Here is a 12,758-nt window from a genome sequence, read left to right as displayed (position 1 = left end):
ACAGGGAGGAAAGGCTCTTCCCAGGACATTAAGACTTTAAGTTGTACCACTGCCCTCACCCCAGACTCAAGTAGACTGAGCCCCCCTTTCTCAGAGAGCCTGTTCAATACTGACTCATAATGAAAAAGAATCTGAATCAAACAGAAGCTCTGATGCTGGGGCAGGGTGGGGGGAGGGTGGGCACTCAGGGCTGAGCAAGCACTCCTCAGTTTACCGGCAGGCTGCTGAAGGCCTCGGGCAGGATAGAAGACAGAGCGTCACAGGCGCTCGCTTGCAGAGTTGGGTGCTCGGAATTCTGCAGGGCTCTAGGCAGAGGGCCGTTCAGCATCATAGTCCAGAACATCACCACCTGGAACAGGGCCACAGTTAAAACCGCCACCATGAACCAACAATGGAACCAACTCAATGCAGACTGCCACAGGGGGCTGTAGTAATGAAATATCCTTCTATAAAGTAGTGGCTTCTTTTAAGTGCTTCTGCTAGTCCTTCTTCTACAGCAATGGAAGGAACTTCAGAAAACAATGACTGCCTCCTTCTACTTTAATGACCAGAAAATGGTCTGCTACAGTCAGGCGGCCAGAGAAGACAATCATGACAAAGGGGGTAAAGGATGGCGGTAACAGCAGCAGCCGTGGCCCCTCAAGTTTTCCAGAGAGCATCTCATATGCCAGGCGCTGCCCTCAGTGTCTCACACACATCTATCCACCGCAGTCCTCAGCACAATTAAATGAAGTAGAGTCATTATCTCTACTTTCACACAAGGAAACTGAGGTGTGAAGGGATGGCATCAGGGTCCCACAGAGCCCAGAGGCTGGTACCAGAGCCCAAAGAACGCAGGATCCAGAGGCAGAGCTGGGGCTGGATCCTTCAGTGGCTACATCCCATCTCTGCAACCTTGGACAAGTCACTGAACCTGTCTCATTGTCAGTTCCTCTTCAGTAGAACAGGGTGAAGCTGTCTACTTGGCAGAGTCTAGGTGAGAGTAAAATGTAATGCTGTGTGTGAAGTTCCTCACCTGGGGCCTGATGCATAATGGCAACTCTTTAACTGAACAGGGGGCTCTGTTGTGAGCACTTTGAGGAATGAGCTCCACTCTAAGGCTCTCAAGAGGCCTCCAAAGATACCTAGAACACTTTCTTTCCCATGCGTTCTAAAAACCTGGGGATTCACGTGCATTTGCAAACCTATCTGTGGTTTGGTATCTCTACTTTCTGCCCCATGGATTTAGTCCTGAGTTTTACCATGTATCCCACAGCACAGTTCTGTCCTCCCCTAAATCCCAGCTCCTAAAAATCCAATTTGGGCCTTTCTCACCCCAAACCAGAAGACTTTGGACAGGTATGATGGCTCACAGTGATTCTCACCTCCTATGTTAAGGAGGTGGCCCTTTGCCCGCACAGTGGCTAGGGCTGACCTGTGTATCCAGTAGGGTGCTATGGAAATGACAATGAAATATCCAAAGCACGGTCATAAAAACACTGTAGCTTCTGTCTTGCTCTTGATTCTCTTGTTTCTCTGGCAGGGAAAGCCAGCCACTGTATCAAGAAGACACTCATGCAGTCCTCTGGAGAGGTCCTCATGGGGAGGAGGAAGTGAGGCCCACCACCAAAAGGCAGCACTAATTTGCTAGGTATAAATAAGTGAGCCATGGTGAAGATCCTCGAACCTCTGTCAAGTTCAGGTAACTGCAGCCCCTCCTGGGATCCTGACGGCAACCTCAGAGAGACCTGAGTTAAGCTACTCCCAATTCCTGTGTCACAGAAACCATGTAAGAGGATATATATTGTTTTAAGCTGCTAAATGTTTTGTATAATCTACTACTCAGCAATTGACAAGTAATATAGAAAGTGTATCTTTTCTTTTTTTTTTTTTTAAGATTTCATTTATTCTTTCATGAGAGAGACAGAGAGGCAGAGACACAGGCAGAGGGAGAAGCAGGCTCCATGCAGGGAGCCTGACGTGGCACTTGATGCCAGACCCCAGGATCACACCCTGAGCCAAAGGCAGACGCTCAACCTGGGGTCTCTGTATCTTTTTTTAATGGATGAAACGATACCCAAGTGTGAACAGATGAGTCTCGCCTAAAGTCACTTGACGAGCAGGAGGGGGACATCTGGATGCAAACTCAGGTCTGTCTGAGCAAAGTTCAACTCACCTCCTGTGAATGGTGACATTTCAGTTTTATGGCAGTCTCATGAAAGGACTAGGGCTAGGTATCCCTAATTCCTTGCAAGGATGATGGAAATTGCAAAGGGAAGAGAACAGGCAGGACGAGGAGGACAGGAGGAAAAGCCATCACTTTTAAGAGGTCCACATATTCCTCTTCTAAAGGCCTGCCAGTGTGGGGGCAGCAGAAACAACCTCAGATCACAGGACTTTAATAGGAACTAGGGGGGTGCAGTGGTGAGGGAGTTAAGGGAATGGAAATCTATCAAGCACCTACTATGTGCCAGCATCTTTACATTTCAATCTTCCAACAGCCCCAGGAGTTAAAGATTATTATTCCTCTTTATGAGGAAACTATGCTCATACATCCATTAATGGTGCTCCCTACATTTGATCTCATGCCTTCTGATTCCAAATCCTTGGCTCTTCCCATTATTTCAGTCTGCCTCTTGGGCAGGATGAACAACCAAATTAGGTTTTATGCAGAAGAAATATTGATGTTTCAATTGCTGGCTCTCTATTACACATAATCTGACCACACACTGAAATGCAAATAAACCGAAGCCCAAATAAATCCTATTTATGCTAGTATCATGTCATCACAGATTATAAACTAGTTTTTGACAGTGGAAGAAACTATACTGTTTCCTTCACTTTATCACTAAGCCTCAAATCTGACTGAAGTACTAAGAAAGGAGAAAACTGTGAACTGACATGTACTTACCAAGCTGACTGGCACTCTCTGATCAGATGCTATGGAAGAGTCTGGTTTATACTGTTGTATTAAGCCTGTACCCAGTTCTTCCAGAAGCTGCCGAGGTAAAGGAAATAGATTATCAAAGCCCAGTATTAGAAGCATGGAGGTAGGAAACCTCACTTGTTTGGAGATGACCTCAAATCAAGGGGAAATTAATTTCCAACTGAATTTTCTTTCTTATCTTAGCAATTCCTATGTCAGAGGCTTTCTTTCAGGAAAAAAATCACCAGATATATATTGTTAGTATATTGTCAAATGAATTCTTTGGGTTTATATTAGAGTTGAAAATAAAGGAATGTATGACTTTCCCTACCTGAAACCTCTATAAAAACCTCAGAATACAGAGACATGTAGCAGAGGGAACAACATAAAGGAAGAGAAGAAAAAAGGAGACTTTTCACAAAAGTTACCTTTGCTCCATGAAGCTGAATGGATGGATCTGCTTCCCCCATGCACTTGCAAATCACCTCTCCAAGCTCCATTAAGTACACTTGAGCCATTGAAAAGTAGCCCCTAGCCAGATGAGCTAACACCTGCAAAGAGAATACACGCCAAGACCTGAATGCAATGTGGGGCCACAATATCCAGAAAAGTGCTTTAAGGTTTCAGAAATCACTCACACTTAACCAGGGGCAGTGATCTAATGTTAAATGAAATGAACCACCAGAATCTTTACAACTAAAATCAATTCACTATATCATATAATTCCATGATGCTTTATAATTTATGAAATGTGAAATGTGTTTCATTAAGATTGTCGATATTAATGAAGCTGGGAACAATTCTGAGGCAAGGGCTAACTGAATACTTCAATTGAAGGAGCTAAGGCTGCAAAAGTTAAAGGCTAAAGGGCATGTTTAATATCAATCCAACAATTAGCAGGAGAGTGCAGAACCAAACCCGTGTCTTAGATCACAGCTGAGTACAGAAGAAGCAAGTACATTAACCTAAGATTGTTCTCTTCCTTTGAAGGAGCATTTATTTTGTAGTCTCTAAGCAGACAAAAGATGAAAGAGAAATTATGGAGAGTTACAGATTTACTTAAAGCTGCAGAAATCAAAGATGAACTGTACAATTTCTTTCAGAATTACTGTATCAACATGGGACGCCTGGGTGGCTCAGCAGTTGAGCATCTGCCTTTGGCTTGGGGCGTGAGCCCGGAGTACTGAGAACAAGTTCTACATCGAGCTCCCTGCATGGAGACCGCTTCTCCCTCTGCCTATGTCTCTGCCAATCTCTCTCTCTGTCTCATGAATAAATAAATAAAATCTTAAAAAAAATTACTGTATCATCTAGCATACCCACCTGTCACATAAAAACAGAGGTGATTAAAATGGCTTACAACAAAAAGGAATGCATCTGATATTTACAACCAAGTCTTCTCCCAACCTCCACCCAAAACAAAATAATAGAGCACTCACACCTAAAATACAACTTCCCCTAACACCTCTGCCCTGTGGCTCCATTTTACATTATTTTCATGGACTCACTTCTCACAATCCAGCATCCTTTGAAGGCAGAATTATTTCTTCCATTTCAGAAATGAGGAGCTGAAACCTCCTACCTGTAAGGCCTCCAGCCGCATAGGGGATGGTTCATAGGTGCTTCCTGCCGCACAGCCAGCATCGCTACCTGAACAGGAATCCTCCTTGGGCAATACAACAGTGGAAATGCAGAGTCGGATGAGCCAGCAGGGCTCTGAAGTCCCCTTTGGGGAGCTAACTGATGCTTCTTCCAGAAAGGGTCCTGAGGGGGCCTTCTTCCACCAGTCAGGAGTGCTGAGGTGGGGAGTCGCTGAATTGCTATTGTTGAGTCCGGAAGAACAGGGTTGCTGTAAAAGCAGCTGGACTTCAGGTAAAGGTGCGTGAGTGGAGACTATGGCTCCCAAAAGAGTGAAGCTTGACACTCGAACATTCACATCTGTCAAAGTTAGTGGGAATCACTATCACTGTGGAAACAGCTATCATAGAGATTGTAATTACCACCGCAGGCAATGGAGAACTAGGACATCCTTGGTTAACCTATATCTAATTAAATCCCTAGCCCTAACTTCCAGCTTAGAGAAATACATGGGACACAAACAGAAGTTCAACAACACTGTAAAGAAACTGAGCATGTGAAACGTGCTGGAAGACAACTGTCTGGGACTCATCCGTAAATCAACGTGGCGAAAGAAAGAAAGGGGTGACGAGACTGTTCTAGGTTAGAAGAGACTAGAGTGACATGATAATGATATGTAATCCATACACCCAGAATGAACTCAAGTGCTTACAAAAAATGAGGAAACGGGGCACCTGGGTGGCTTAGTAATTGAGTATCTGCCTTTGGCTCAGGTCATGATCCTGGGGTTCTGGGGTTCTGGGATCGAGTCCCACAACAGGCTCCCTATAGGGAGTGTGCTTCTCCCTCTGCCTATGTTTCTGCCTCTCTCTGTGTCTCTCATGAATAAATAAAATCTTTAAAAAAAAAGAAAGAAAAAAGTCGAGGAAAAGACTTTTTGAGACATGGGGAAATCTGAACGTGGAGTAGATACCAGACAGTATTATGGAACCAGTATAATTTTCTTAGGTGCATGGAACCAATGTAATTTTCTTAGGTGCGAGAATAGTGGTGTGTTTTTTTGGAGATTGTCTTTATTCTTAAAAAAAAAGGTTCATGCTGAGATATTTAGGATGAAATATCGTGTCTGTAACTGACTTTCAAATGGTTCAAAAATATAGATATTTATACACGTATATGCATACACATACACAGATGCATATATGTGGATGGAGGCAAAGCCAACATAACAAATGTTAACTGTGAAATCTAGGTAGATGTAGGCTGATGTTCATTATACTATTCTTTCAGATTTCTGGGGGTTTGACTATTTTAATAATAAAAATATTGGAAGATCAAGCCAGATACTTGGAAGGGACTTTTGATTAGCAATAATTGCGCCTCGGATAAACCTCATTGGCTATGATACTGCCACTACGCAAAGCTGGAAAGGACTTTTGAGACATGACCTACTGCTCTCAGTTTGCAGATAGAGAAAAGCTGGTGCAGTGAAAGAGCAAGGGACTAAGCCCAAAGACGTGGATTGTTTCCATCTTACTTCTGCCACTGACATGATAAGAGACCCCAAGGCAAGACTTACCTTTCTGGGTCCCCTTTTACACATTGGGGAAACAAGTGAATTGGACTTAGTTTACACATCATTAACTCATTTAAGCCTTATAAATATCTTATATGAGGTGGGTCTACTTCTTCCTCTTAGGAGGAAACAAGGGTTCTGATAGCTGCAATTATGAGATGGCAAAACAGATATGGGCTGCAGACCCTCAGCCTGACTCCAGGTCCACTAGCTCTTCCATGATGTCACAGAAACATTACCACCTCCTTCAAGTACCAGAATTCTCACCGAAAAACTTAACTTACTGGAATATGGTCTGATCCTAAAGCTTGCAACCAAAAGAAAAACAAATGTTCTCCATGCAAGTATTACAGCATATATATATTATGTGTGGGAGTAAGCCAGGAAATAATAAGAAATAAGATTCTGTGTCAGTGGGGATTTGAGGTTCTAGAATTTTATCTGAAATTCAGAGGAAACAATGTTAAAGAAGTTAGGTTTTATATTCCAGTTTTTTTTTTTTCTAAAAAGATGATGTCTATGTGACTATCCATCCTTTTTTTTCTAAATATTTATTTTAGAGAGAGAGCACATACGCACAAGTGGGGGGAGAGGCAGAGGGAGAGAGAATTCCAAGAAGACTCCCCACTGAGTGCAGACTGCACTCCCCCAGCCGCCCCCCCGCCCCAGCATAGTGACCCTGAGATCCTGACCTGAGTCAAAATCAAGAGTTGGATGCTTAACCAACTGGTCACCCCTATCCATCCTTACTTTTGCCTGAAGGACATGAACTGTGCATTATATATCAGAGCCTGCTCCCACACCCCACACTTGCCTCACCCCTAATTCTAAAGTCACTGTACCGAAGTAGTAAAGAACTAGTAATCCTTACAGTTAATTCTCTCTTTTCCTTCCAGTGGTGTCCACTGGGGCTCAGTGGTCAAAAGTGGGTTTCTAGCAATAGCTGATTTCCCCAAAACATGAGAACAAGTAGAGATATCTTAGAGCTATAAAAATGCCTTAAATATTTTTTAAACTAACAATCTACATTTGATGGATATAAAAAAGCAATTGATTTTAAACTACCACCAACCTTTGTGGCGGATATAAGGCTTTATCTGGTTCCAGACTTTGGTCAACAGGCTGAGTTTCAGACGGTTATAAGGTGAATTTGACACTAAATTTGCAAGGCACTGCAAAATAAAGAATAGCCTATCAATAGGTCTGATTAAGCCAGAGCAGAGACACAAAACTTTATAGCATTTAATTTAAAAAGCAAAGTCTTCATATTCATTTGAAAATCAGTTTTTCTCTTTTTTGTCCTTTTTTTTAGGGGAATAGTACTTATGTTCTCATTGGTACAACTTAATACTAAAAATAGGAGTATTTTAGTAAATCATTTATTTGGACATATAGAAATTATGGGTAAGATCAAATAAGTAGGCACAACAGGATAGCTTTAAATAAATAGGGTAGCTTTAAATAAAATCACCAGTTAGACTTCCAAATAGGATATCTTTTAAGTAAAATTACTACTTAGTTACATTCTTAAGTCAAATTACTTTTGGAAAGTATAAAACATTATGCAAAACTGAGCAGAGAAAACCCTCCAGAACCTATGGGTAACTTGGCACGCTTACCTTAATTATTTGAGTAAGGGTCTGTGAGGATGATTCGGCCACCAGAGCTAACAAAAGACATCTGTGCAATTCTCTAATGCTGGATGCAATCATTACGGAGAAGGGCGTGAAAGCCCTTCTGTGATCACTGGTATCTTCAGCAACAGAAAGAAATTGCTTTGAGCCTTCCAAGATAGCAGATAAAACTTGCAGAGCACATGCACGTGTCTGAAATTTCAGGATGATCCCAGTTACTGATCACGAGTCAAATCCCCTTCTTCCTATTTTTGTTTTTAATTTTCAAAGTATTTCCAATCATGTAGGAAAACAGAGGCAGTAGGGTTATCTAGCAGGTCCTAACAGTAGCCATGAACTAGGCCACTTGCACTTCCATTACATTGCTGTTAGGTTTTCTTATGGTAAGGAATAAGTCTAAGCTACACCACAGTATGAAAACCTGAAATCATGAATGTAAGAATAACTTAAAGATTAGAGGCTACTTCATTCAAGCATAAGGCCAAGTGAAAAGAGACAGTGAAATACTCATGGGGTAGAAAAAAAAATACATGAGTATGGAGTCTGTTTTACATTAAACACGCTGCTTTCTCTGCTTTCCTGATGCATCCATTTTTTACAATTAAAAAAGTTAATTAAAGAGAGTATCAGGAACTTTATGTACATTCATCTTAGTGGGCATCATTAGTGATCCAACTTTTCAGAAACATTCATAGGAATCAAAACAAACGCTGCCTGCAGTGAGAGTCTTTGATAAGCAAATAAAGGAAAATCATTAACTATAACCTGAGGGATAGAGAGGAAAGTATGTGCCCCTTTGTCAATGGTCTGCTGTGCTTGTCAGGAAAAGGCTCACTGGAGTTAAGACTGTGTTTATAATGTTAAAAGATGACTTTCAATTTGTACTCGATGATTCTGTGGTCTTAAAAAGCATGAAAGAAAAAAATGAAATAAAAAGAAAGCCAATTTAACCAAAATGTAACGTAGGTGATAAATGCAGGGCTAATAATGTAATACTGTACCCCCAAAATGCCAATTAAACACTGTCAGATATTTTTAAAATGAAGAATCAACATTATAATTCGAATCTAAGTATGTGCTCGTCATGAAGCATATCTAACTTTGGTGTAAAAAGGTTTTCCAGAAAAACATCAACTATATCACCTCCAAGTAACAAGGAATAAGTCACTTTTGCATGCCTTTTGTAGAGTGGACTTACAAACAAAAAACTGAAAATTGACTGCTTTGAGAATAAATTTATAGTATAGCAATATGAGTCTCCAGAATTAAGCATCATTGCTGAAGTTAGGAAGTTGACAATGTATTAAGAAATTGTGTGCCTCTGTGTGTGTGTGTGTGTGTGTGTGTGTGTGAGACAGAGAGAGACAGCGAGAAAGAACTCATGCACAAGTCACAAGTCAGCTGACTCAAAAATTACTTAGATCAGGGCTGGCAAACATTTTCTGCAAAGGACCAGCAGCACATACTTTATATTTTAGACATTTTAGACCTTGTAAGCCTAAAAGTCTCTGTTGCAACCACCCAGCCATAGTAGCAGAGACATTAAATGAAGAATAAATCGGACTATGTTCTAATAAAGTTTTACTATGGACAATGAAATCTGAATTTCATATAATTTTTATGATGCGGGACTTGATCCCAGGACCCCAGAATCACGATCTGAGCTGAAGGCAGACACTCAACCACTAAGCCACCCAGGCGTCCCTAAAAACCATTTAAAAGCATAAAACTATTCTTAGCTCATGGGTCTTACAAAAACATAGTTTCCCAACACCTGATTGGATGGCTGATCTGAACTGAAAAAGATAGATGTTATGCTAAACTTCCATTTCTTTAGATGGCAATTAAAAACCATGATTCCCCAAACAGCTCACAAATCAATTACAATTAAAAACCAAGTTGTGGAGAGAGATGAATTAATGCTCAAAAATGAAAACAAAAGTAATGTCACTGAAATATATCACTGAGGTATGAAATCTATGTAAAAAAATGTGATCTTATATCAAATTCTACTTCTCTTAGTTCTAATTTCCTTTAAACCTTGTTTAATATATCTTTCTTGCTAAAAAAAAATGCTATTTATGACACCGAATCAAGTTCTGCTTCACTGGGTCTTATATCAATATTTAATATACTATTTATCAGTTCTGATCAGCACTTTCAGCAGAAACTACTGATGTGCAAACAAACCATAAGAGGTGCAGCTCTCCAGAGAGTTCATTTTGTTAAGTTTTTATTGTCAGAATATTAACAATGATGGTTGAGGTCTTTTCAATGTGATAAATGTCAGTGTGCTCTGTTTCACCAGTGGGTAGTTTCACTTCTTTGGACAGGCAGTCTTGTTCAAAGGTAATGAAACAGGAAAGCACTTTCCCTCTTTTTGCTACTAATGTGTAAGGCAGAAATATTTGCTAAGGTAGCTCAGTCAATCCTTATGTTTTCCTTTTTTTATGTTTGGTCTCAATCTTTCTGGGAGTGGATAGCAGTGAGGTTTTGATACACCTGGCTATTCCCTTGTTTGGTTTCATCCCAGGATTGCTTATTCTGCACCCATATTCAAGGTTAATTTTATTGGAGTGTATTCCCAAAGTTGGTTGCCTTTAGGGTGGAGGCATTTGAACACTACATCAGTGTCTCTAGATCTGGAGATATCCAAGCCAAGGTCATCTGTTCTTGGTTGGCCTTATGAGAGAAAACCTGATTACCTACTAGTTCATGATATTTAAAAACTTGCTTTATTCCCTTTCATAGTTATGCTATTACTCTAGATTTTGTTTCCACATTTCATAGCTCTCCAAAAGAAAAATAATCATCATGGTATTTGAAAATCAGGGTAATTCTCAAGGTACCAAGAGGAAAGTATGTCCCACAGTTTGTTCCTTAGATCAAATCTTGATATACATAATCTTTTTTGTAACACCTCAGGGATTTACATAGAAGAAATCTATAAATTAATCATGGCATTTTTACTGATAATTTGCTCCGTGCTGTCTGGCATACAGGATGTGCTTTCTGAAACACATTTCCAACATATAAAAATGTGACCATTTCCCAAGTACTGCCCTGCTGCCAAAGCCTAAAAGAAATACGTTAAGTTTTCTCCTTTGCAATTAATCACTGTAGCATCTCATACTGCAACTTCCTGAAAATAATCTATTGTCAGTGTTTTGAATGGAAGAGTCCAGTCCCCTCTTCTTCTGTCCATTTCTCTCTGGAAAGTTTCTCGGTGTTACCAGTGAAAACTGTGCTTTCAAGTGAATCTACCCTTGGTCGTATCATTACTGCACTTCAACAAGATGTGCTATTGTTTTGTCACATTTCATCCTGGCTAAGAGAAACTTTAGGCACCCAACTCTACACTTACAATGAGCCTTTGAGCAGATGACCATTCAGCCTTTACACAAGGCTGTACCTTTTAATCTAGCTCTGATCAATGCAGAATGCTGCTCCATTCCATTTACATCTTTTTATTTTTGCACATAGCTTTCTAGGAGTCTTTGTAAAAAGCCTCTCTAGTATATACTTTCTTCTAGTATATGTCTTGGTGCACATGGACAGTCTACAGAAATATGCAGAAGCTAAGCCTCACTGTGGACCATGACTGTCACACTTATTTACACCTTTGTAACCTAAAATCTGCTACAAAGTTGCTGATTACAATCATTTCACTTGCCATTACACTGAACCAACCCACAAACTCTAATCATTACTTCAACCTTCTTTAATACTTTTTAAGGATGATGACTCTTTTCCATTTCTCTAGGGCCTTCATGTGGCTTTTGTACTGGATCTAGGACATCTTTAGGAGGAAGTTTTATAGTTCTATAACTTTTCTTCTTACCACATTCCTTGCATTCACCAAAGCTAAAAAGCAAGAACATATCTGAAAGATACTCAAATCAAGGAGTATTTTGCAGTATGTAAAATTTCTAATGACACTCTAAGTCAAATGTAAACATTTAGAACTATAAAGATATATAAACAGGGATCCCTGGGTGGCGCAGCGGTTTGGCGCCTGCCTTTGGCCCAGGGCGTGATCCTGAAGACCCGGGATCGAATCCCACATCAGGCTCCCGGTGCATGGAGCCTGCTTCTCCCTCTGCCTGTGTCTCTGCCTCTCTCTCTCTCTGTGACTATCATAAATAAAAATTAAAAAAATAAATAAATAAAGATATATAAACATCATGAAACTGATTTTAATCCACTTTCATGAGATCTGACTCCATAAACTCTCTGTACTCATACCCCATATTCACATGTCTCACATCCCCTTAGCTGGGGAGCTGCACCCTTAGCTGGTGGTTTAGTTGGCCTGCTACTTGCTCCACAGCACCATCTCCTCGGCTACTGCCAGCAGCTCCCCTCAGCTGAAGGCTCTTCAAATATATGTACTTTTAACTTTTATGGTAGTTTTCCTTTCAATTACTAGAATGGCTTCATTACTGACTTATTTGCCACCATTCATTTCCCTTTTTCCTCCCAGGTCCTCATTTGCTATTGATTCAGTCAATCGGAAAAATTTCTGCTGCTTTTAACTACTCAGGATATTGGGTATTTGCAAATTTTTTTGTGTACAACTGAAGCCCATTTATTTTTTCTTCACCCTTTAAGAGCATTTGAAGGGTCATCTAAAAGTTTTCTTATGTTTCCCATCATAAACATTTTTCTAAGCTTTCCATATCCTTCATAACCACTACAGACCAAGATATTCCACTAAATACTTAAGTTGCTTTTTATTCTTTCCTAGTACAAATACCATGGCAATCAACATTTTCATCAAAGGGAAGGATGCACACAGCTGCTTCAGTGTAGCTCAAAAGGGACACTGAAGTTCTTTTCTTTTTTTCTTTTTTTTTGGACACTGAAGTTCTAACTCAGTGTGCTAAGGCTTTAAGCAAGCCCTGGGCAGGAGGCCATCTCACTATGATCTTTCTCAACCTGTTATTCACATGGGCCCATTTCCCATCCTCCTCCCTGTCCACTGATTCTCCACACAGGACTTGGGTTGGTATTAAAGACAGCTATATTCAGATGAGACCAGGTAAGGCAGAGAAAATAAAAAAGA

At 40.4% G+C, this 12,758-nt stretch overlaps 1 protein-coding gene, 1 long non-coding RNA gene and 1 pseudogene across 11 annotated transcripts in view; 1 reads left to right on the top strand and 2 right to left on the bottom strand.

Annotated features, from left to right (window-relative positions):
- The window catches only part of HEATR6 (HEAT repeat containing 6), a 41,994-nt gene that overhangs the window by 14,405 nt on the left and 14,831 nt on the right, over positions 1 to 12,758 (bottom strand). For all 10 annotated transcript variants that reach the window (XM_077852252.1, XM_077852255.1, XM_077852250.1 and 7 more), the window contains exons 10-15: positions 7,679 to 7,885; positions 7,132 to 7,231; positions 4,488 to 4,843; positions 3,334 to 3,456; positions 2,891 to 2,977; positions 215 to 349 (exon numbers count right to left, since the gene is read on the bottom strand). In XM_077852252.1, coding sequence (XP_077708378.1) covers positions 215 to 349; positions 2,891 to 2,977; positions 3,334 to 3,456; positions 4,488 to 4,843; positions 7,132 to 7,231; positions 7,679 to 7,885 — 1,008 coding nt within the window. The remainder of the gene's footprint in view (positions 1 to 214; positions 350 to 2,890; positions 2,978 to 3,333; positions 3,457 to 4,487; positions 4,844 to 7,131; positions 7,232 to 7,678; positions 7,886 to 12,758) is intronic.
- On the top strand, positions 171 to 6,642 carry LOC144286160 (uncharacterized). The gene is made up of 3 exons (XR_013354239.1): positions 171 to 976; positions 1,523 to 1,768; positions 4,009 to 6,642. It is a non-coding gene; the product is annotated as an uncharacterized LOC144286160 (long non-coding RNA).
- On the bottom strand, positions 5,790 to 5,908 carry LOC144287257 (U4 spliceosomal RNA; annotated as a pseudogene).

This window comes from Canis aureus, chromosome 16, assembly GCF_053574225.1.
Source record: "Canis aureus isolate CA01 chromosome 16, VMU_Caureus_v.1.0, whole genome shotgun sequence".
NCBI lineage: Eukaryota > Metazoa > Chordata > Mammalia > Carnivora > Canidae > Canis > Canis aureus.
The sequence above is the reverse complement of the archived record's forward strand: the minus strand, read 5'-3'. Positions and strand labels throughout refer to the sequence as shown.